Genomic DNA, 24,638 nt, shown 5'->3' on the forward strand with positions numbered 1-24,638 from the left:
TATATGTATATATGTTATGTCCAGCATAATGTGTAGCATATGGGAATTGGTCAGTGAATTTGGTTGTGACTTATCCATTCTACCAGTAAGTGCCTTAAAGGCAAATTTTTGGTCCTTTTTATTTTTTATGCCCCAGAAATGCCTCAGATAGTGCCTCATTCAAGCAAGCACCTAGTAAACATAACTTGATGTAAATTATACTTATAGCCTGGATATTATAGTTGTAATTTGACTTCATAATTTCATCTCCCTCCTTAGCTTGTAGAAAAAATAAATTCTGTTCTTGCCAGGACTTTCTGTTGTGATGGAACCTGGACATCTGGCATCATCTTGTGGCTCACACTCTTGGCCATGACTTAACTAACCTTATTTTCTATTTCTGTTTTTTTATTTTGAGTTAATTTAAATTTGGGTGAGGTTCCCGCGCCCAGCCCGCCGCGGGGGGGGCCCCACTCCCGGCTAATGATCTGCATTTACATAGAAATGAAGCTTCCCTGAGACTCAGAGCCTGGTAAATTCTGTTACAGGGGGAATAATACACACACAGCGACCAGAAACTTGGCTAAAGATACAAAGAGGAATAAGTAGTTTCTTCCTCTGACCAGTAAGCGTAGACAGTGCTCAAATATTGCAAATATCCTGTCTTGTTGTTTTTTGAATTTGAGAACATTCTTTGTTAGAAACCAGTGTGTAAAGGAAGGTGTTTGTGGTCTGTATTCAAGAATCCCTGAAGAAGGGCAAACAGGCCATTGCAAGGGGCAGCGGCTGGGTTTGTGCAGAGGAGTACGTGCTGTGGTTGTGGAAAGGGGCCCCAGGTTTTCCTTCTGAACCACTCACCTTGTCATCGTTTCGTGGGTCGGCTTTGTGCTCCCCTGACGCATCCCCGAGAAACACTGAGCATTTCCCCTGGGCTGACAGCAGGATCTCACACATCCACCGGACCCGGGAATGCCAAGTACCAGAGGGGTAGAGAATTGGCCCCAGGGTGGTGGGGACTCCAGCCTGGGCCCCCGTCCCCAGTATCAGGAGACTCCTCAGTCTGAGTCTCTCATCTGTGAATTACAGGCTACTTTCTTTTTTTTTTTTTTAATTTTTTTTTAATGTTTATTTATTTTTGAGAGAGACAGAGACAGAACATGAGTGAGTTGGGGCAGAGAGAGAGGGAGACACAGAATATGAAGCAGGCTCCAGTCTCTGAGCTGTCAGCACAGAGCCCGACACGGGGCTTGAACTCACAAGCTGTGAGATCATGACCTGAGCCGAAGTTGGCCGCTCAACTGACTGAGCCACCCAGGCGCCCCTACGGGCTACTTTCTAATCAGTGCCTGAGCTGCTTGGATGCAAGATGGTCACGGAGTAGTAAATTTTGATTTAAGAATGGCCAGTCAAGAAGCCACTTTAACTTTCCTCAAGTCACAGATAAGTTCTCTTAATGGTTGGCTAAGGCAAGTATTCCAGGGCAATAAATGGGTGTACAAGAGGTGGTCAGGTAAGCGCATCACCGCTGACCTGAGTGGGGGGAAGGGAGAGCAGGAAATCGGTCAGGATCTTTCTCCAGCCATCGATTCAGGGAACACCAGGCATCGATCGCTATGTGAGATCCTGCTGTGGCCGCTGAGGAACACCAAGAATGAACGGTTCTTGGTGTGATGACAGAGCTCGGAGAACCAATGCAGCCGAGCAGAGTTACTGGGATCAAGAACTGTGTTTTCTTCCACTTTCTACCTCTGTGCTCGGCCGGGCGCCTGGCACAAAGTGGGGTGCGGGTGAATGTGTGGGTCTGAAGGGATTCCCAGAGTGAGGGGGCCCGGGAGGTACACACGGGTTACTCACGGTAACGAGGAAGACATTTCTCGGAAACGGACAAAGACAGGCAGAGGGCCAGGCGCGCCCATAGCTGGAAGACGTAATGTGGGGGAAAGGGGCATTCTGTGCCCCCGTGGCCCCTGCAGCCACTTAGTGGCCCGCTTCCCCTTTGAAGACCGTTAAGACCAACCATTTCTGGCAGTCGGGGCCAGAAGCAGAGCGTGGTTTGGATCCAACGTTGAGTGATTGATCACTCAAGTGATTGTCAGGTTTTCTGATTTCCATTGGGGGGGGGGCCGGGGGGGCGAGAACCAGGGAGAAGACAGCTCGGGTGACAAGCTAGGGAGAGGATTAGAGACGAGCCAACAGGAAGGTCTGCGGAGCAGGGAGCACCCACGGGGCAGGGTCATGGTCGGGGAGGGGACAGAGCCCACGCGGGCTGAGGCGCCACGGCGAAGTTGGCGCTCACGTGTTCTGCGCTCTGCCCTGGCACACGCGCGTGTTTTAAACGTGCAAAGCCCGATGCCTCCCGTGTGCCTGTTTTCATGATGTGTTTGTGTTTCAGGGCTCCACGGTGGCTAGAGAAGCTAGCGACAAGGAAAAGGTGAGTACCCTGACCTACTCCCGGCGCGGTCCTGCCGACGTGCGGGAACAGCACCCCTGTCCCCCCACTTTCCCTCTTGGCTTCCGCCGCGACGCTCCCGGCTCCCTTCCGCCACACCAGCACCGCGTCACCCATCTGAGGGGTCGCCTGCGGCCCTCGCTTCCTCGGATGAGGTGCCCCCCTCCCTCTGTGTTGGCTCATGGAGTAGTTCTTGGTTTTAAGGGTGGGTGAAAGAAGCGTTTCGCGTGCAACCCGGTCTTGAACCCGGTCTCTCGGGATCCAGACTGGCAGGCACAGCTCAGCAGCCGTCGGGTCCCGGCCCCACGTTACCCCGAACCAGCGGGCGGGGGCTCGAGTGCTTTCCGCGCCTCCCTGAGCCCTGGCTTCGCACCTGCAAAATGAGGGTGGTAAAGCTTCAGCTTGACCTGTGAAAGGTTGGCTCGGATGAGCTTCCGACTCCCTTCCGACTCTAAGATGGGGTTGGAATGTGTGTCACTTGCAGAATTAGGGATGGAGAGACTACCTCTTTTTACCTTTTCCTGAGTCACCGGACAGCAGGCAATATTTGAATCCCATCTCGTTTATTAGGCAAGATGACAGATTCAACTTGAATCCGTTTGATTGAGAATGTGGGAAGTGGCTTTCTGCGTGTAAATCTGAACTGACCAAAATCGACATTGGCTTATATGAAAGGGACCTCTGTACCCTCAGTTATTCCCCCTTGTCACCTTGGGAAGTGCCTTTGTTTTTGGTTTTGGTTTTTGTTTTTGTTTTTGTTTTTTGACCAAACCGTTTGGAAGCTGGGCTCAAGGTTTTCTGTTTTTGTTTTGTTTTTAAATTATTATCTTAGAGTGGCGTCATTCCGTCTAGATTTGCAGTTTATATTTTGGAGATCTGCTGTGTTCATTCAGAAGTGTTTGTGAATGCTTTCGTGGGTACCATCCCTACAGGCTTCAGGGACTAAAATAATGAACGACACAGACCCATCTAGGAGGCGATACGGACGTTAAATAGGAAATGACCATCTCGTGTGATAAGCGGTTTAATAGGGCACATGTGGCCCCTGACTCTGGCTTGGTGGGGTCGGGGGGGAGGGGCTTCCTGGGGGAGGTGATGTTTGGAAACCTGAGGACAAGTCAGAGTTAGCTGGAGGAAGGGGTGAGAAGGAGCATCCTGTACAGGGGTGCAGAGGGGGCGCACCGGGCACCCTAGCTGGAGGGGGAGGTAAGCCGCACCAGTTGGAAAGGCTATTGAAATGACCGGGATAAAATGGTGGCCAGAGCTGGGATGGCCGACAAGGATAGGTTATGGAGGTTTAGGAGGAAGCATCCACAGAGCTCAGAGATTAAATGAGCTGGTCCCCCCCTGCCAGGGGACCAGTGCCAGGGAGTGTGTGTGTGGAGGGAGGGCGGGGTTCGGGATGACTCCCGGCTGTCTGGTTTGGACGGTGGGGAGGGTGTCGATTCTACTCACGGACGGGGGAGAGCAGAGTGGGAGGAGTTTGAAATGTCAGTCCCCCTCTCCCCCATGACAGAGATGCTCATTTGGCATGAGGGGCGGCAGGGAAGGTTTCAGCCGGAAGCAAAGGGGCTTGGAAACCTCCAGGAAGGATGATCAGGGAAATATATGAGACCGCCCAGGATGAGAAGTGTGTCTGGAACCAGCCCAGAAGAGCATCGGATTTAAGGAGTGGGTTAAGGACGAGAGTCCCGCAAAGGATCGGCCAAAGAGACACATTTACTGAGTGTCTTGTGAGAAATGCCCAGTGAACCTTGCCCCTGGTCTTAGGAGACGTGCACTCTGGTCGTAGCCCAGAAACCAGAGAGAGAGAAGTGCCCCGGAATCAGGTAAATCAGATCCTTCTGCAGGCTCAGGTAGGGTGAGGACTGAGAGTTACCCATTGGCCTATCACCAAGGAAATCTCTGGTGACCTTGCCTGTGACAGTGGGTGCCACAGAAGCCGGAGAGCAGTGGGTGAAGGAGCGGGGAAGAGAAAGGGAAACGGTGGCTCCTTCTTCGACCATTTGTATCTCTACTGTGCACTAGTGGGTGTATTTTGACATTTCTGACCTCCACCTACAGCACCCTGAAGGCGCCAGCTTTGGCCAAAAGCAGCAGAAACAATGGACTGTGGACTTCCATGTTGCTATGACTGAACAGTTTTTCCAAGGTGCTCAAGACTCAAGTGGGTATTTAAGTTTGAGCCCGTGAGAGACTCAGAGGTTTAGTATGGTTGGGTTTTCTCCTAGGAGAAAATAATCTGGACCATCTAGAGAGCCACACAGACTTTTCTGCGTCGTAACAAGAAGCCAGCCCCTGAGGAGGAACTGTGGTTGGGGTGGCATCCACTTCTCCACGTCGGTGGCTCTGTTTTGCCTTTGCGCCCCGGTCCCTTGAGATCATTGCTAGCAGGCCCCACCCTTCCCGCCCTCTGTTCATTTTAATGTCTTCAGGTTTGCTCCCCAAGGGCATGGTCTGCTTGGACAATAAACAATGCCCAGAAAGACAGTTACAGGCCATGGGGTGGTTGCTGCTGAAGCCAAAATCCGCAAACGAGGACATCTACGAAGGAAAGCCACAAGTATTTGACATCCTCGAAGCTGTATTATTTCATCAGAAGCAGACCTTTCGTTCCCTATCCCTCCCTCTACTCTCTGCCTGCAGGACCGTGCACTGCCCAGAATGCCCAAGGCCCTCACCACACCCCCACTGCCCCCTTCACCAAAAATGCGCCGCCTTTTACTGGTCTAGGTGGCTGTGAAAAAGAGTGAAATTACAGAATTTCTAACAGCAACCTGCTTTTCTGAGGCGCCTAAAATGCTTAGAATGCTTTTCTCATATTCTAAATTGTTCCTCAAAACATCTCCCTGGGAGATGGGCTTAGAGAAGTCAGAGAGGGGAACGACCTCCCCTACCTCACATCGGGACCGATTTGAGACCCATGAACTTACGTTCCCGTGGGGCGTCACACAATCAGTGGCAGAGGTGAAACCTTCCCTTCGTCTGGGGTTTGTGTTTTTACTGTGCGTTTTGATGCCTTGGGCCTTAGAAAGGCAAATAGTGATAACTGACATTTGTGGAGTGTAAACCTTACACGAATTCGGTCGGATCATCCTTACCACCAGGTTGGTGCTCTTATTACTTCCTCTGAGTAAATGAAGTTAGTTCGCAGACAGGTTCAGTAACTTGTCCAGAGTCCCCCAGTTACGATGTGATACAGCCAAGGGTCTCAGCCCAGAGCTCACGCTTCTGACCACTGTGCTGTTACCCTCTGAATGTCTGGCAGCTTTCGGTCTCCTGTTTTAAAAGGACATAGCATCAAAGATTCTGGTTAATCCCGTGAATCATGAAACATTCACTGCATTGACAGAAACAATGTTTCGGAGTTAAATACGGTGCTGGAGCAGTTCATTCTGAGTCTTGATCTCAAAATTCTTAAAGTAGCGACATCAATGGTTCGGTTTCATGCTATGTTGGCAAGTTGCCTCCGTTTTTGTTTTTGTTTTTAATATATAAACACAAGCGACCTCCCTGTGTCTTACACCGTGTACACATTAACGCGGTCCACACGATTGCCCTGGGGAAGAATTCTGTGCCCTCTACTTCTGTCGGGGCGTGGGGTTCATGACAAGTCTTCTTCCACAAAGAGGAGCTCCACAAGGCCACCCGCCTGCCCTTGTAGTTTACAAGTGCTCACCGAGCAGGGGCGAGAGGAAGCACCTTAAAGATAAGGAATGTAAAAGTAATTCACATTTTTTATTGGGGGGGGCGGCCCCCCCCCCCCCCCCCCCGCATTGGCAGGAGGGCATCAGGGCTCTCTGATACGGCGGTTTGTTTATAATCTGGCAACAGCCGAGGGAATGGTCACTAAACTGTCCTACTAAAAAGCAATGAAATGTATTAATAGAGATGAACTCCTAAGGACATTGGGTTTTCAAGTTCTAAAACATGTCTTTGCCCTTCTTGCCCTCTCAACTTTCAGGTTTTCTTTCCACGAGCAGTGGATATTTTTCCTCTCCCAAAAAAAACATGCTATTCTTTGGCTTCGCAAGTAAAACCACTGATGTCCTCAAAACAGCCGCCGTTAGATATATTTATTTTCTGCATTTTAGCCTTTCACGAATGGAATCCCAGGATGTGCCAAGAGTCTTCTCACTGCTTTCACCGTGTAACTATATTCTCCAACAAAAAAAAAAAAAAAAAAAAAAGATTGTCACGGTGCAAAGGATAATTTTCGTGAAGAACCCCCACGGCCTTGGCTTGATTAGTAATCTGGCTTGTGAGTTTTCCCTTTCATTTGAATCTCCATAACTGTCTTCATTGCCCGGACTTCCAACTTGTTGGTGACAAGTTTTGAAACCGTCATTTCAAATATTTAGTGATCTAGGTGCAGACAAGTCCCGTCCCCTGATTTCAGCTCCCTCGTAATTAGTGTGATTTGCATTAGCATCATAATGAAGATGGCGCTGAGGGAAATAAAGAAGTTCTGTTGCAACAATAATGGAATCACTTTCATGGCAACAAGTATCAGAACACGTACGTACAGATGTCTTGAATTTAAAAAAAAAAAAAAAAACCAGGGCTTTTTTTTTTTTTTTTTTTTAAAGCCGTTGTCAGATTTTGACAGCTGCTATGACTTGTTTTATTCTTTAATTCTTTCCTTTTTAATGGAAGGGCATCTTCCATTCACGGCTCCGGCAGTTTACCTCCTCTAAATGAGACCGAGAAATGCGAATCTCCCTGGTGGTCGATCTTTTCACAGCTGCGCTGCGATTCCAGTGTGACATCGAATTAGTAATTATAGCTGAGCGGACTGCTTTTTACAAATGACAGCCTGAGCCACGCTGCCAACAAGCAAGCCACTCAGCAGGGAATCTAGGGAAGTAAAAGAAAACATAACTGGGCTCACTTGATTTCTGGGGGATTTGACCTGACTCTTTAAAAAGCCCATGTTCTTGAGCGAGAGAGTCCTGGGGACTTACACAAATATGCATTTTGTTCATCGCTCTGCACAGTTCTTCTTCAAACTCATGTCTGATTTGCTTGGGTGAAGTAAAGCCTGTGTAATGGAGTCACTAAGTCGCAATAGGAAGACTGCTTCTACCGTAGAACCTTCTAACTGCTTCTGCTAACATAGAACCTTCTCCCTGGAACCCGTGTGAAAGAAAACAGCTGTCCTGCAATTGACATTTGTATAACGATATCGGCAATAATCATTGTTGACACTTTGATAATGGGCTACAGAAAGCTGCCTTGTCGATCCCTGGGCATTGTGAATTGCACTGGCAATTAAGTGAGTGTCATTGTCTCTGACACTTTACCTATTACTGACCGAGGCGTCAGGCGAATTCATCATTAATACCCTTACATCGAAAACTGCTTTCCTAAGCCAGTTTCCAGCATTTCTTTTGCGATCTTTACATTGTAGCAAATTGCGATTAATTCCTCCCTCTGTCTGGTTCTTTGGGATGCAGTTAAAGGCAAGGGGACAAAGACGCTCGGAGCATTGAGCACAGCAGCGTGTCCTTCTGGGAATCTTTCTGCTGTCGGCTGATGATCGGTTAAAGGTAGATTATCACGGGTTCTAAACCCTAAACTCAGCTAACGCTTTAACCTTCTTCTGTAAACTCCCTTTTCTCCCCAGATGGAAGCGAATCGGTTCCCATTGCCAGCCAGTGTTAGAAACGCCTCTTCCAGCGCCCAAAGTGCAAGGAATAGGTTCCTGCCAGGGCAGGAGCGGGGTCTGTTTCTCGGACCTCAAGTTAAAGGCAGCGGCACTAACATCTGCCTTGTGGCCCAGAGAGGGTTTATATATAAAGGGGGGTTTGGGGAGGGGGGGTGCAAAGAGCATTAGTGGATCTGAGTCCCAGCCCCTGCTCTGGCGTTAATGGAAGTTCGGGGTGTGGGGATCAATCATTTCACTTGGTCGTCATTCATAAGATTAAAAGATTTGATTGTATCACTGGTTCTCCTGCTTCCGTGCAAGATCTCTCGTTTCAAGTGAAACTTTCCCCTCCTGCAGAGATGCAGATATTAGACTTGACTTTGAGGAGTCCTGGACTTGACTGACAGTCACTAAAATCCTGTCTGTTCTAGGTATAGGTGAAGGTGATTGCTGTGGTTAATGGAAAAAATGTTTGGAACTGTCCTATTGTATTAGCAGATGTAAGAACCCTCTAATGTAAACCATGGGGGTGATTCTGGGAAGTGGAGTTTTTAAGATTCAGTTCGTTTGGAATTTGGTAAGAGTGGCAGGTGGAAAAGAGAGAAGATAGCACAGGCAGTGACTCTGCTAGGTGACAGCACCTGCCAGGTGACAGCATGAAAGTCCTCAGGCAGGTCTGGCTTGCGGTCGTGTATAAACTCCTAGTTGCCTTCAATTCATTTTTACTGCTCTGGGATGAATCCAACCCAGAGTATCCCAAGCGCACAGGGAGCAGTGCTGTTAGATAGGGAATTTTTTTTTTTTTTTTTAAGCTGAAAACTCTTAGTTCCAGAAAGAGTCAGGGTGGAGAGAGGACTTTAAGATTTAGAATGGGACCTGAATTTAAGGCAAGCTGTTGCAGATGCATACTTACTAAAATAATAAAATTGTGATGTTCGCTATGTTAGTATTAAACCAGAAACTATATAGTACTTAGCAAGCTTCTTCAGTTTTCAGACTCTTGAGATTTCTTACGTCGTCACCATCAACATTTGCGCGACAGAATCTTCTGGTCAGATCGCAACCACCTGTTTTGTGTGTCTGGCATGCAGGTTAACTGTCACGTCACAGCCTGTGGAGGAAAACCAAACTGTCACCATTGACATCGTCACTTACAGGGACAGGCCCTTACAGTTAAAGGGCCATCATGTTTTGAAAAGTATGACAATATCAGAAAAGCAGTAATTTCACATTTTAAATATTAGCTTGAAAATTTTAGGCAGGGGCACCTGGGCGGCTCTGTCGGTTAAGCATCCGACTTCAGCTCAGGTCATGATCTCACGGTTCGTGAGTTCGAGCCCCACATCGGGCTCTGCACACTAGCTGCACAGAGCCTGCTTCAGATTCTCCCTCTCTCTGCCCCTCCCCCCATAAACAAATAAACATTAAAAAAAAAATAGGGAAGCTAAATAACCAACATCTGGGCACTTGCCAGCCTTAACGGTTTTGTTTTTGTTTTTTTTAATGTTTATTTATTTTTGAGACAGAGAGCATGAATGGGGGAAGGTCAGAGAAAGAGGGAGACCCAGAATCCGAAACAGGCTCCAGGCACTGAGCTGTCAGCACAGAGCCCGACGTGGGGCTCGAACTCACGGACCGTGAGATCATGACCTGAGCCGAAGTCGGACGCTTAACCAACCGAGCCACCCAGGCACCCCTTTAATGTTTATTTCTGAGAGAGAGAGAGACAGAGCACGTGTGGGGGAGGAACAGAGAGAGAGGTTGACACAGAATCCAAAACAGGCTCCAGGCTCTGAGCTGTCAGCACAGAGCCCGACCCGGGGCCTGAACTCACAAACCATAAGATCATGACCTGAGCCGAAGTCGAATGCTTAACCGACTGGGCCACCCAGGCGCCCCTAGCCTTAACAGTTCTAAGTGGCCAAATCGTACTAGGGCTTAGCCGGTTTTGTGTTACCGAATTGCAGCGCTGTTTGACAAGGGTGTTGAGGCATATTCTCTTTCTACATTTACACATAGACAAGTTCAAAATGAAAACCACGCACCTTTCACATCCAGCTGCTGTACATTCTCACTGTGGAAATTACAAGGTGCAGGAAGAGCCGTCGGGTCACTTCCCAAGCCACGGACGTATGTAAACATTCTGCTTATGTTGTGAAAGAAGGTTGTTACACGTGCTCTTCCGTGAGAAAACAACTGTTGTCTTTGCTGCTTCTGTACGAACTTTACCCACATTCACCCATTTGCCTTTCCGTGTATCAAATTTGTGGCTTGGATGTTTTGAGAAGCAGAACTGACTTTATTGTAAATCTCTAACATCTCTGATTACCCTAAAATTGATACCATATACGTGATGTTATTCGATCAGGTTCTCTTTATCCTAGCTCCAGTGTAAGGATTACCTGAAATTCCCTCCCTCACAGAAATATTTCTGGAGAATAGATTTTCAGCCTCACAGACTGATTTTTATGAAGTGTTTTGGAAAGCCTGTTATTCTTTTTATTTTTTATTCTTTTTATTTTTTATTTTTTGCAAACTTTATTTTCATGTAGGTGAGCCTTGAATAACAAGTAAATCAGGAACATAAGCAACCCCGAACATGAGACAATAATTAGTACATATATATATATTTTTTTAATGTTGTGTCTTTGGCTCCCAATGTGACAATACGGCCCATCAAAGGGACACCAGGCAGCAATTTTTGACGTCGGGGTTTACAATTAGACGTTTATTTTTATTTATTTATTATTTTTTTTAATGGTTTATTTTTGAGACAGAGACAGAGCATGAACGGAGGAGGGTCAGAGAGAGGGAGACACAGAATCCGAGACAGGCTCCAGGCTCCGAGCTGTCAGCACAGAGCCCGACGCAGGGCTCGAACTCACGGACCGTGAGATCGTGACCTGAGCCGAAGTCGGACGCTTAACGGACAGAGCCACCCGGGCGCCCAGATTTTTGGGTTTTTTTTTTTTTTTTTTTTTAGTGTTTTTTTGACTCCTCTGAAAGATAATTTGATTTCTTAATGTCACTGAAATAACACTTCTGTATCATTCCTGGCTCCTAACCCTTAAAATAACCAGGGTTAATTAACTCCATGCAGGTGACAGCAACCGTGTATCAAAGCACAGAACCCAGTGAAACAGGCAACTATGTATGCAACCCAATGGGATCATCTCCATTGGAAACAAGATGTAAATCCTTTAGGTAAACATTTAGTTTTGGTTATGTCTTCACAGAGCATTTGTAAAATTTTTAGTAATTAGGAATTTTTAAGTTTTTATTAAAAGTGCTAAAAATGTTTATATTAGAAGGGCAGTTCTAATGCCTTGTTTTGTTTTTTGTTTTGTTTTTTTTTGTTTGGTTGGTTGGTTGGTTGGGTTTTTTTTTATCTCCTTCCCTCCATGCCTTCTACCCTTGCCTCCTCTGCCCCCCGGGGATCCGTAATTTCTCTCTGGCCACCGCCTTCGCTCCTGGGTCATTGTCTGCTGAGCTGGCGACAGAGGCACACTCTCATTTCTAAAACTGAGAGTTCCAAATTTGGTGGTGGCTAGGTCTGCAGATTTTTCCCTTTTTTTAATCTCAAAGCCCTGGCCAAATCTGTCCTTAGAGATCATTTATATCTTTTACGGAACCCTAGGGAATAGTAAGTAATTCTATTCGGAAGCATCTATACATTTAAAATATCCACGTGTTGGTGACCTTCAGGTTCCAACTACAGTCGCGTGTACGTCCTGACTCTCACGGCCATGTTCGTTTGTGTTTAGTTACACATAAACCGTTTGGGCCATGACCAACGTTGTTACATAGCATGTTGCTTACTGATGAGTCTTACAAGTAAAGACTTGGAAAGAGACACATTAAGCAGCTGGTTCAGAACATCAGAGCCAGTATGACAATGTTACCTACGCCAAACGTTTTGAAAACCTTGCTCCGACCTTATCGGCAATGAGTTTGTCTCTGCCTATGCAAGCCATGCTTGAGAGCGTGCCCAGCAAAGAACCCTGACAATGTTTGTATATAACTCCCCACGTGGCAAGCTCGACCCTAAGCTTTTTTTTTTTTTTTTAACGTTTATTTATTTTTGAGACAGAGACAGAGCATGAACGGGGGAGGGTCAAAGAGAGAGAGAGACACAGACTTTGAAACAGTCTCCAGGCTCTGAGCGGTCAGCACAGAGCCCGACGCGGGGCTCGAACTCCGGAACTGTGAGATCGTGACCTGAGCCGAAGTCGGACGCCTAACCGACTGAGCCACCCGGGCGCCCCAACTTTTGATGTGTCCGAACTCACAGAATCGTCACAACAGCGCCGGGGTTCTTGCCGATCCCCGTTTAGAGAGAGGAAGCCAAGTCACAGGGAGGTTAAGTAACTTGCTCAGAGTCACACAGCTGATAACTGGAGCAGATGAGATGTAACCCCCGGCAGCCGGGACCCAGTTTGTGCTCATAACCTCACGCTTCAGTCCGGGGCCCGTGTAGAAACCCGGGCCGTGCCGGACGGGCCCGCCGTCTGGCATGAATGACGCAGCAAGAAAGTGGGGGGGACATTCATCCTGCTAATTTTGTCCCAACCATGGAAGCAGGGTAGGCCGGTCGCCAAGGGGACAGTGTCTCTCTGCTGACACCTTTGGCTGTCTTTGCGCGTTTCCAGGCCACAGCAGTGGGGGTGAGTGCCATTTCGGGGCTAGCCCACCCCAGTAGAATCCTCTCCTGCACAAGGGAGAGTCACCTTGCCTCGTTAAACTGGGGCCGTGCCGGACTCTGTGCTGAGCTGGGTTGGACGCAGCCTCCCTCGGCTGGCTGGGGCCTGGGAGCAGCTCCTGGCGGGAGTCCCAGCCCAGGGCCGGGCAGACCGGGGAGGGCCATGTGGTAGATCTTTCTGGGCCTCGCCTCCCGGCCAGTGTGGTACTACAGTTCCCTCATTACACTTGGGGGCTCCCAATCTACACGGAACTGGCCAGGAGAACTTGGTTCAGAGGGAATAAATAAAGACTTAACCTAGTCCAGAAAGGTTGCTGACCGCTGGCTGGGCGCCAGCCTTGGGAGTGCAGTGAAGAAACGATTCTGAGCTGATGGCTTTAGCTCTGGTGGTTTCCTCCGCCCTCTGGCTGGTTCTGCATTGACCTGGAAAGGGTATGAAAGACACCCGTTAAAGGACCAGGCCGGGGACTTCGAGGCTTTCAAAGGTCTCCTAAGTGCAGATAATCCGGTTGCGAAGCAAAGGGTAGACTGCACTGCTGCCCACAGTGGCTTCTGTGCTGCTCTGTGGACCTCACCTCTGTGGGCCGTGAACACTGCGAGTTTATTAAGTTCATTACTTCATCGCGTAGTGGTTTTCTTCACTTTAAAAAAATGTGTCTTGGGGCGCCTGGGTGGCGCAGTCGGTTAAGCGTCCAACTTCAGCCAGGTCACGATCTCACGGTCCGTGAGTTCGAGCCCCGCGTCGGGCTCTGGGCTGATGGCTCAGAGCCTGGAGCCTGTTTCTGATTCTGTGTCTCCCTCTCTCTCTGCCCCTCGCCCGTTCATGCTCTGTCTCTCTCTGTCCCAAAAATAAATAAACGTTGAAAAAAAAATTTTTTTTTAATAAATAAATAAATGTGTCTTAAATATAAATGCCTCTCATTATCAGAGGGATGTATTGAAATTGTTCTACCAGCTAAGTAATAAGAAGAAAAAAGAAAAACCAAAAAACAAATTATTTTTAACATTTATTTTTGAGAGAGTGTGTGCAAGTGGGGGAGGGGCAGAGAGAGAGGGAGACACAGACTCTGAAACAGGCTCCAGGCTCTGAGCTGTCAGCACAGACCCCGACGCAGGGCTCGAACCCACGAACCGTGAGATCATGACCTGAGCCGAAGTCAGACGCTTAACCGACTAAGCCACCCAGGCGCCCCCCGAAAAACAGATTCTTAACTATAGAGAACAAACCGATGATTGCCAGAGGGGAGGTGGGGGGTGATGGGGGTTAAGAGCACATTTACTGTGATGAGCGCTGAGTGATGGAATTGTCACATCACTATATTGTATACCTGAAACTAATATAACACTTTACTGGAATTAAAATTTAAAAAAAATTTTTTGTTTTAAAGCTAAGCAGTAAGGTTTGCTTGAGCATGAATCATTGTCAGAGGACTTTATCTTTGTCCTTTTTTTTAATTTTTTTAAAAGAAATTATTTTAGGGGCGCCTGGGTGGTGCAGTGGGTTAAAGCATCCGACTTCGGCTCAGGTCATGATCTCACGGTTCGTGGGTTCGAGCCCCGCATCAGGCTCTGTGCTGACAGCTGGGAGCCTGGAGCCTGCTTCGGATTCTGTGTCTCCCTCTCTCGCTGCCCCTCCCCCACTCATGCTCTCTGAAAAATGAATAAACCTTAAAAAAAAAAATTAAAAATTTTTTAAAGTTGCATAATCTCTTCTAAACTCAGTTTCCTTGTCGGTATGAATTTGAGAGAAATAGTTAAGATTGTTGTGCAGAACCAGGGAGATGATGCACTTGAATGAATTGAGGCACATGAAATGCTTATTAGCACCGTACCTATGGCTGCTGGTGCTGGTGGGGTTTCCCCCGTGCTGCCCATAAGGCAACAGCCTGGAGGGTTCCAGAAACCTGGCCTGGGCCCTGGCAAGTAAGGGGGTGGAGCCAGGATCCGGACCGTCCCCGACATCCTGGTGCTCCCACGCTCTTGCCCCACCACAGGCACTTGGGGGTGGGGTACGCGTAGACCAGTGTTGGGTTCCTCCAGCAGCTGCCCCACTAAGGATCTGCCTTTGCCTCTTGAGACTTTCGATAAGCCCTTAAGTCTTTTAACCAATCTGGTTGCCCTTTTTAAAACTTGATCCAATCTAAATACGTCCCTAGTGCCTGTGAAATTCACAAGCGAGCTTAGTAATATAGTACAGGGTGCCCAGAGTTTTACGAGGTAGGATTAAGTTTTCCCTGTCACATGAAGTAACCCTGCTGGGGTAAACCTGAAACGGCATTCACCTTCATTAATGTGCCTGGAATTATAAACACCTATCCAGCGTGTCATTTACTGCCTCAGCGGGGCTCCGACATCGCTGGCTTCAGGTTTCCCTTTTGCTCACACAGAGACAGAAATCCCTGTGCCCTTCTTCTCTTACACATACGAAGCGAGTTGAGGCAGATACCTTAATCCTTAACGCTGCTGGGGGGGGGCCCCCCCCCCCACACACACACAGACGCCCACGTCGTCCCCTTGGAGAGTCCCCTCCATCTCTGTTCCTGGGTGGAGACCTGGCTTCAGCCCTTTCTCCAGGGGCGCCTCCGGTTCCGGGTTTGGGGCAGTGAGAAACCCTGGGTCTGTTCAACTTCAGATCCTTGCACTTCATTCTCTGAAACTTCGTTACGTTTATGATTCCGATGGAAGAACTGAGGGCTCAGTGCGGTTGACCCCAACATTTCACGTTAATGAGCTGTCTTCACATTTAGGGTTTTTCGTGTCACGTTTATGACATTATTTTCAAGTTATTAATGACAAATTTAGGGAGTTCATCTACCAGGCCCCTCCCATAGCTTTTGGGAACAGCGGCATTGTGTTTTTATTTCCTCAAAACTCTGACTCCGCATAAAAGTATTTGAAAGTAGATCAGTGTCCCCCAAGAATGCTGTTATTCATCTGTCCATTTTGCGTATTCATGCTGCTTTGTTTAAAAAAAATTTTTTTTTTAGTGTTTATTTCTTTTTTGAGAGAGAGACAGAGAGAGTGACAGAGCATGAGCAGGGGAGGGACGGAGAGAGACACAGAATCCGAAGCAGGCTCCAGGCTCGGCACTGTGAGCACAGAGCCCGAAGCGAGGCTTGAGCCCGTGAACCGTGAGATCACGACCTGAGCCGAAGTGGGACGCTCAACCAACTGAGCCACCCAGGCGCCCCAGGAATACGATTATTTAAAGTGTCAAATGTTTGGATCTCTGATCTCTGCTATACCTGCACTGAAGAAATAGCTATTATGGCAGTAGTCTTACCAAAAATTGCAAAGCTTCAAATTTTGGCGAAGTTAAAAACGAGTAGCAAAGCTACAGAGTTGTAATTGTGCAATATATGTGCATATATGTATATGTTCAGACAGATGTGAGCAGTTTACATAGAAGGAAAAGTGAGCAGTTTCAGGCATTTGAGGAACGGTTCTGCAGGGGCGCCTGGGTGGCCCGGTCAGTTCAATGTCTGACTTCAGCTCAGGTCACGATCTCACGGTTCGTGGGTTCGAGCCCCACGTCCGGCTGCTTCGGATCTTCTGTCCTCCTCCCTCTCTGCCCCTCCCCTGCTCGCGCGGGCTCTCTCTCTCTCTCAAAAGTAAACATTTTTGAAAAAGAAAAAACTGGTTCCACAGATCTGTGCGATGGGTTTTCTTTTATCACTCTGAATAGCGGGGTAGGGCAGTGTGGGGAACAAGAAAGAGAATACATTCTTTCCTTGGATTATTTTTTTTTTTCATTTAGCTCACACTTATGGAAAAGAGAGCCATTCAGACATTCATTAATATGGTAAGAAAGACGATATCTTATATTGGATTCCTTTCAAGAGGAAGAAATAAGCCATGAGTTGCTGACGGGAGCGGGGAGGGGTTTTGATTGCTCTTGAACTCTCCCAAAATGCAGGTTGCACGAAGTTAAATAGAATAATCCACACGAGTTTAAAATTAAATGCCCATATTATCCTGCAGCATAAGCTAGTTTTGTTCTGCTTGTGACCCGTGTTTCGGTCGTCCCCCCGTTACTTTGCGTTGATCGGGTCAGCGTAAGTTCCGTTTAATCGCCAGCCCACCACCCTCTTGTTTATTTGTAAAGGACAGAACTTCTCATCTTAGTATGTTTTGTATTAAAAGAATACATTTTCCTTCGGCATTGCCCAACCGCAAACAGAATTTTCTTGGCGGGGTGGTGACCAGGAAGGCTTAGAAGGACAGGTGGCTAACCTCTGGCTGCATGATCTCCCCGACTGAGAAATTAGATATGATTCTGGATGGTGCTTTTCTGAGGCCAGATAACGTGTTATTTGTAACATGAACCCGGCAAAGGCTACCCAAAAAGTGTCGGGGGCGTGGAGTTGGGTTGTACCAGTAAGAAAATTGAAGGCTCCTGACAAAGAATTCCAAGAATACAAACTCTATACTTAGAAGACCTCTTGTAAGAAAGTGAATCCAGTCAGGTTCATGCCCACGAAAACCATGACATCTGTTACTAAACTTCATAATATGGAGTATGTGTGACCCTCCACTCCTGGTGGGAATGCTTCCAGCGGCCGTAGCTCACTGGTGCCCCCTTGCGGTATTCAAGCCACTTCGCATGTTGTTGCCTTGGGTAAAAGACTCCCACAGTGAACGAGGGGGACTGTTTCTGGGGGTGGAAACTTATCCTCCGGGGACTGGAAGACATACGTGTTTTGTTTTTTTTAATTTTATTTTATTCAAGCTTCTTTCATTCTTTTTGTCATTTGCTTTAGGCCAAAGAGCTACCGACCTTAAAGGATAATGACTTCATTAACGAGGGCCAGAAGATTTATATTGACGACAACAACAAAAAGGCCTTCCTGGAAAAACTGAAAAAGGATGTCGAGGTAAGAAAAATCAGTATAAAGGACGGCCCCGTTGTAGAAACGTCCGCCGTCTGGGTTGGCTTCTGAAGCTTCTGCAACCGAGGCCAAAATGCCTGTTGTACGCGATCAAAGTCAGGTGTAAGCAGGTGTATCTCACGCGTGGTCTGGTTTAGAAAAGCGCCCGGGACCACAAACCGAAGAGAGCGCCTGAAGGCCTCTGCCGGGCATCGCCCCGCTCGGGTTCCCACCTTCTAGTTGGCAGGAGGGTCTGTTCAGTGGAAGCCCGCTCGCGCCGACTGCCCGCGGCCCCCAGAGTGAGGGTTCCGCGGAACCATAGTGTCCCGTCACGCAGCAGAGCATTTCAAACGCAGACGTTCAGGAACCGCATCTCGGTGTTCGTGAACACATTCCCGGTCACCTGATGCTTGAACATTTCCAGCAGTCTCTGTGAAAGTAGCCCCACTGAGCCTTACACGTCGTGGGAACGGAGCAAAGGTGGCTCCTGATACCAGTGGCGGGGCGGGGGGGGGGCCCCCATGGTTGTGACACATCAAATACTGTGTGAAAAATGGGCTTTTCGTCCATAATGAAGTTTTCTTTCTTTCACTGTTATTCTGGTTAAGAATGAGAAATGTACTTTTCCTGCTCTCCCGTTGGACTTCCTGTTATGCATCTTTTAGAAATCAAGCCGGGAGAAGTTATTTTCTTGAAATTTGTTAGGTTTGTAAGACAGTGCAAAGAGAATTCTGATTTAGACAGTTACTGAACTAAGTTTTGCTGAGCTGTTAACTTTTGTTCGTACGTATGCGTGAACGTGGTATACTTTTTATTTTTTTTACTTTTATTTCTTTATTTTTTTAATACTTATTTTTGAGAGAGAGACAGAGAGAAGGAGAGAGAAGAGTGTGAACAGGGGAGGGGCAGAGAGAGAGAGGGAGACACAGAATCCAAAGCAGGCTCCAGGCTCTGAGCTGTCAGCACAGCGCCTGATGCAGGGCTCAAACCCACAAACTGTGAGATCACGACTTGAGCCAAGGTAGGACACTCAACCGACAGAGCCACCCAGGCGCCTCTGTTTTTTTACTTTTAAAATCCAGTCCCCCACACAGCAATACAGCTCTACTACTTAGAGGCTTTGTGGAAAGTTCTTTTCATGTCATCAAACAAAAACAATTAAAATGGTTTGAGCCAAAGGATGAGTGTGCATTAGACTGTATCCCCCGCGAGGGCTGAGCAGTTTTTACAATATTCTTTTCACTGTTCTAACATCTCTTTCATTGTAAGATACCCAGACCGATTGAAGGAGTTCATAATTATTTTCAGGTCATGAATTTATTCTCATTAAAAACGTTTACCTTTTTTTCTTTTTTTTTTAACCTAGCTCGTGTATATACTTCAGTTAGAACCTAAATATTGTTTATTTGTGAAGGATACAACTGTCTCCTGAGAAAGAGAAGTGGAGGGGATCCTGGGTGGCTCAGTCAGTTGAGCGACTTCGGCTCAGGTCATGATCTCACAGTTCGTGAGTTCGAGCCCTGCGTCAGGCTCTGTGCTGACAGCTCAGAGCCTGGAGCCTGCTTCGGATTCTGTGTCTCCTCCTCTCTCTGTGCCCCTCCCCTGCTTGCACACTGTCTCTCTCTCAAATATAAATAAACATTAAAAAAAAAAAATAGAAGTAGAAAAGAAGTAGAAAATCATGTAACATTTTTCTCCAGTCTTTCATTAATAAGTTTATTTTTCCATTGTTGTCAGTGGCTATTATAATACATATTCAACATTAAATATTTCCCTTACTTGGGTGTCAGCCTGATCTAACTGATAACTAAGTACTCGAGGAAGACCTTCTCAGTTTCAGCTTTTTATTCATTAATCAGTGAATCTTTGATCCTGAGAATAATGTGGCTTGAGCAATTGTGGTAAATATGCTTTAGGGGTTGGGCACGATCTGCCAAGAAAAAACGTTTTCATCCTTTTTTCTGTTGGCTGTGTACCACTAGGATATTTAGACTCCAGAAATAACGTAACTGAAGCAGTTCAGATTTACAGCTGAATTACATAAGGATCCTCTTAGCCCTTTTGTTGTCTCTAATAATGTCGTTGATTAGAGGATTTGGAGAGTTTAATCCCATACGTGGCTCTCGCGCTTAGCTGTTCTGTTGAAATGGAAGCAGGGCATAAAGCATTCTTCCCTTAAAAAAAAAATTCTCAGTGGCTGATACAAGTATCTTTAGTTTTGAAATTCATGCAGAAGCATCATTAAATTTTTAAGCGGGTAATTATGGTGAGGTAGCTTGACATCTGATCTTGGTAAACGAAACTAGAGTTTAATCTAGTTTCATTTTTGTAACACTCTGCTTTCTAAGTTAGCTGACTGGCCTGTTAGTTTTTTTGGAGGGGATGGGGGTTGGTGGTACTTTTTGGTTTTGACTTAAGACTTAAAAGGTGAACTTATTACACCTCAATAAGTAATCTTTTTTATGTTGTTTTTTAAATGGTTATTTTTAAGAGAGAGCGCAAGCAGGGGAGGGGCAGAGAGAGAGGGAGACTGAGGGTCCCAAGTGGCTCCTTGCCGACAGCACAGAGCGCCATGTGGGGCTCAAACTCACGAACCGTTAGATCGTGACCCGAGCCGAAGTCCGATGCTTAACCAAGTGAGCCACCCAGGTGCCCCAGTAACCTGTTTCTGTAGCAAAAAGAAGAGAATGTCATGAGAGTCTAGCTGTTCTGGTTGTTTTGTTTTGTTTCCCTGCACCCAAAATCCTGTTCTGTTCGTATACTCTGTAAAGAAAGCTTTGCACATAACTCCATATTGGTGAGCCCTTTTCTCCAAAAGGAGGTGCTGTATGGAAAGGGGCAATCACTCTTGCCTTCTGGCCTGCGCGTGGTCGGCGCCGATCGTGACTGCAGAGAACTGACACCCCTCACTGGCTCACGCCGGGATCCCCGTGGTGTCCGGGAGCACCCCCACCACGGGGCATCTCAGCTGTGGGGTCTCTGGGCCCGCAGCCTTGGAGGTGGGTGGGAGTCGGGGGAGGCCGGCGGGGAATGGTGGGCCACCAGTGTCGACAGAGCCACGCGTGGAGCCTGACTCCTTCCCATGCGGACATCGTCTCTTTCATTCGAAACTCCTGGGGATGAGTGCTGTTGTTACCCAGTCTGTGGATGGGAAAACCAAGCCCAGAGACTAATTTGGGATTTGAGGCTGTCAGGCCACGCTCCTAAACTGCTCTGATACGAAACGCAGATGAGAAACGTCTGTGAGATCGCAGTTAAGATTTTGTTTCCCGATAAATGACCCAAAGGAGGATTATTACAACTTTTAACGAGTGATACAAGAGAACTGTTAAATAGTGCTGGTTGGAATTTTAATTCTGCATTGCAGATGTGTTAGGAGGTGGTAATTCAGTAGAGCGAATGTGTTAATAAATAAAGTGAGTTTAAACGTTGCGAAAGAGAGCTTATTAATGGCTCCCTGACCACGTCGTTTTCTAGAAGGGTTTGCGACAGGACTCGTTAAAGATCTTGAAGAAGACACTAGCTCAGAGATTTGGCATAAAGAGGGATTAATCATGAAAGAATCAGATTAGGTGGGATCTTCTGAGGGGAAAAGAAGCCCAAAGGTCTGGCAGATAATTATTAACAAGTTGGAAAAGGAGGAAAGGCAAGGGGCCTGAAGATTATAGAGATTTAAACATCGTCATGCTTCGAAATCTTACGTACTTAAAAAAAAATCAATAAATTTGAGTCAGAAGCTTAAAGGGATGAAGAGAAACCAGAACAGATGTGTATTAAGTTCCTTAATGTCAGCTGGAGGCAAACCCCAGCAGTGGAACCTTTAACCCCTCCCCAGCCACGTGGAATCTTCCAGGCCACGGCAGTTTTGCGACACCCGGCGGGAATCTTCTCTACCGAGACTCTCGAGTTTATTGCCACATTCCCCTCTACTTCAGAAGAGATGGAAAATAAACTTTATGGAGACAAGAGCTAGTGGGGTTCTCCGCGCTTCTCCTCTTGGCCCACCTAACTTGAACCTGTCCCCGTGTTTAAAGTGCGGACTTGATGGAAAAAAGCCTTCTACCAGAATAACAGCGACACGGGCAACCACAGTAACAGCCTCCATTGTTGCGAGCGAGGCCCGGTTTCCAACACCTGAGCTACGCATCCTCTCTCCTTCCTCTCCACACCCCTATGAGCTTAGCAGGATTATCCCATCGTACAGTTAGAATAACTGAGGCTTGGGGAGGTGGACGCCTTGTCAAGTCACAGAGCTAGTGAGAGAAATAAGGTTTCATTTCCCATCGGACTCCCAGACCTATGCTCTTTTTTTTTTTTTAATATTTATTTATTTTTGAGAGAGAGAGAGTGGGGGAGGAGCAGAGAGAGAGGGAGACAGAGGATCCAAAGCACGCCCTGCATCGACAGCAGAGATCCCGATGCAGGGCTCAAACTCACAAACCCTGAGATCACGACCTGAGCCGAAGTCAGACGCTTAACTAACTGAGCCACCCAGGAGCCCGGAGAGCAGCTTCTTACCTAGAGATGCATATTATGTTTCACCGATGGTTTCAGTTTTGTATTTTGGATACAGATGTTTCCTTACTGAAAAAGGGAGCCTGGGCACTAGTCTGACTGCAGAGCTAAGGCCCAGGAAAGGGCCTGGCGTCGTGAGCATCGCGGACATGGCGGGGGAGGGACTCCACTGAGTGCAGCGGCCCGGCCGTGGTCATCCTCCCTTCCCGGCTGACCTTTGCAAGTTCATTACAGGCAGCCCCTTACTTTTGTAATCAGGCACACCTGCAAGGGTGTTTGAAAACCAGCCTTCTGAAGGTCAAACAGTAGACTTACATGATAGCGAGGTTCCATTCTGGCAAAGATGCGTGGTAAATGCTCTCGCTTTGCTTGGAGTAGGTGCTTCCTCTTACAGTCTCAAAGGTTTCTTTGTTGCTTTGTTCTATGTTTTTACTTGCCCTGGGTGGTTGTTTCTTCGAGAAAGGGGTTAGGGAAATTAGGGGGAGTTCAAGGGGACTGGGGAAGAGGCAGCAGGCATCTCATTCACTTGTCCAGTAAATACTGACACCTTAGGGGCGCCTGGGTGGCGCAGTCGGTTAAGCGGCCGACTTCAGCCAGGTCACGATCTCGCGGTCCGTGAGTTCGAGCCCCGCGTCGGGCTCTGGGCTGATGGCTCGGAGCCTGGAGCCTGTTTCCGATTCTGTGTCTCCCTCTCTCTCTGCCCCTCCCCCGTTCATGCTCTGTCTCTCTCTGTCCCAAAAATAAATAAACGTTGAAAAAAAAAATTTTTTTTTTAAAATACTGACACCTTACCACCGGGAATACCGTGAGGGCAGAAACAGCCAGAGCCCCTGCCCTCACGGGGCTGCCGTGTTCAGGGAAGACAGAAGCCTCCCCAAATAATCTAACAAGGTAAATGTGCAGCCCAGCCAAGTGTCATTAGGGAAAAGTGTGCGGGTCCCTCCACGCCCGTGCTTTAGGGGCGTGGCCCAGGCAAGAATCGGGAAAGGCTTCCAGAAGCAAGCGTCCCTGCAGTTGTGATCTGAAGGTCAAGTGGTGCAGGCGAGAGGGCCAGAAGGTGGGCTGGAACAGGCTTCAAGGCAGCCAAAGAGGTAATGGGGCCAACCATCCTGGTCCGCTGGGCCGTGTTCGAGTTTGCTTCTGCCCCGCGAGGAACAGGCACTCACTGCAAGGCCTAGAGCAGGGGCGGAGTCGCATTTTGAAAAGATCCTCCCTTCCCAGAGGACTGGGACCCTTACCGCTTCTCAGGGACCTTCCAAGGATCCGGGAGGAGCGGGGATGGAAAGAAGGGGGCCTGTGGCCCGGTCCAGCAGCCCGCTCCCCCACCCGTGCCCCCCCCCCCAACACGTGGGCTCTCCGGGGAGATGTTGCCAGCCGGGAACCCGGTGTCTGCCAGCGTGCCGCGTGTTCTGCAAGCACCGTGCCCAGCGTGGGAGGGGCCAGGAGACAGAGACGCACGGACCCTGATGTCCAGGAGCCCAGAGGCTGAGCTCCGCCCCCGCCACAGCCTCCTGCGGCCCGTGGCCACTGGGGAGCATCCTGCCCGCCACACCCGGGGCGGGGTCAGAGAGCATGACTGGGTGTTTCGGCCTCAGTGTTTCCCAGACGTCTTTTGTTTCCACGGGGTGCCCCGAAGGGGGGTAAAGCGGTTCCGAGATGAAGCCGCTGTGAGGCGTGCCGCCGGCACCTACCTACCCCTCGCGGAGACTCCCTGTGCTTGGCAACTCGGGGAGGCCGTCCTCCTCAGGAACCATTTGATTGAACTCATTTTTTCCGTACTAGTGTGGCAAAGAACACGACTTGGGAAGAGCTGCCTTACTGCAGTTTCCAGAAGCAGCGTAGCGCAGTGTAAAGAACGAACTTTGAACGCGGGATCCTGAATTCACGACTTCTTAGCTTTGAGTCCCTGGAGGCCAGCTGTCTCTGTCCCCACAGCACCTGGTTCTCTTCCACATCCATGGAGATGCAGGTCCGTGGGGGAGCAGACCAAGTAACCCGGATCTGGCTACACGGCTGGGCGCCTCGGTAGAAAATTCACGGGTCTTACCGCGTTGTCATTCACTCCAGAGGGGGGACGGTTGCCCACGTGAGTCCCTGGTCACCCCAAAGCCCAGCACCTGCCAGGGGCCACGGCACGATGAGCAGTCTTTGTCCGCCAGACAAATCTAGCTGAGCGAGGTGGGCCCAGAAAGGTGGTTCTGTGATTACTTTAAAGGGGGAGTTTGGGGAATACCATGGGAGGAACAGGAGCTTCCTCTCTCTCTCTCTCTCTCTCTCTCTCTCTCGGGCCCAGAAAATTGATTCAAGGCATGAGAACCAGCACTGTGTTTTGTTACTGTTTGGTGGTTTTGGGTTTTTTTTTTGGTTTTTGTAACAAGTAAGTAACACTTACTTACAAATACTATTAGAAAATATTTAAAGTGTTTACGGTGGTGATTTGCTGTATGTATCCATCGTCAGAGGATTCCCCCATCAAGTTAG

At 48.1% G+C, this 24,638-nt stretch overlaps 1 protein-coding gene across 2 annotated transcripts in view; it reads left to right on the top strand.

The window, feature by feature from the left end:
• PIP4K2A (phosphatidylinositol-5-phosphate 4-kinase type 2 alpha) overlaps window positions 1-24,638 on the top strand; it is a 197,082-nt gene that overhangs the window by 162,863 nt on the left and 9,581 nt on the right. For both annotated transcript variants that reach the window (XM_040451242.1, XM_040451243.1), the window contains exons 6-7: window positions 2,372-2,410; window positions 17,535-17,648. In XM_040451242.1, coding sequence (XP_040307176.1) covers window positions 2,372-2,410; window positions 17,535-17,648 — 153 coding nt within the window. The remainder of the gene's footprint in view (window positions 1-2,371; window positions 2,411-17,534; window positions 17,649-24,638) is intronic.

This window comes from Herpailurus yagouaroundi, unplaced genomic scaffold, assembly GCF_014898765.1.
Source record: "Herpailurus yagouaroundi ecotype Mexico unplaced genomic scaffold, PumYag 203, whole genome shotgun sequence".
NCBI classification, from domain to species: Eukaryota; Metazoa; Chordata; class Mammalia; order Carnivora; family Felidae; genus Herpailurus; species Herpailurus yagouaroundi.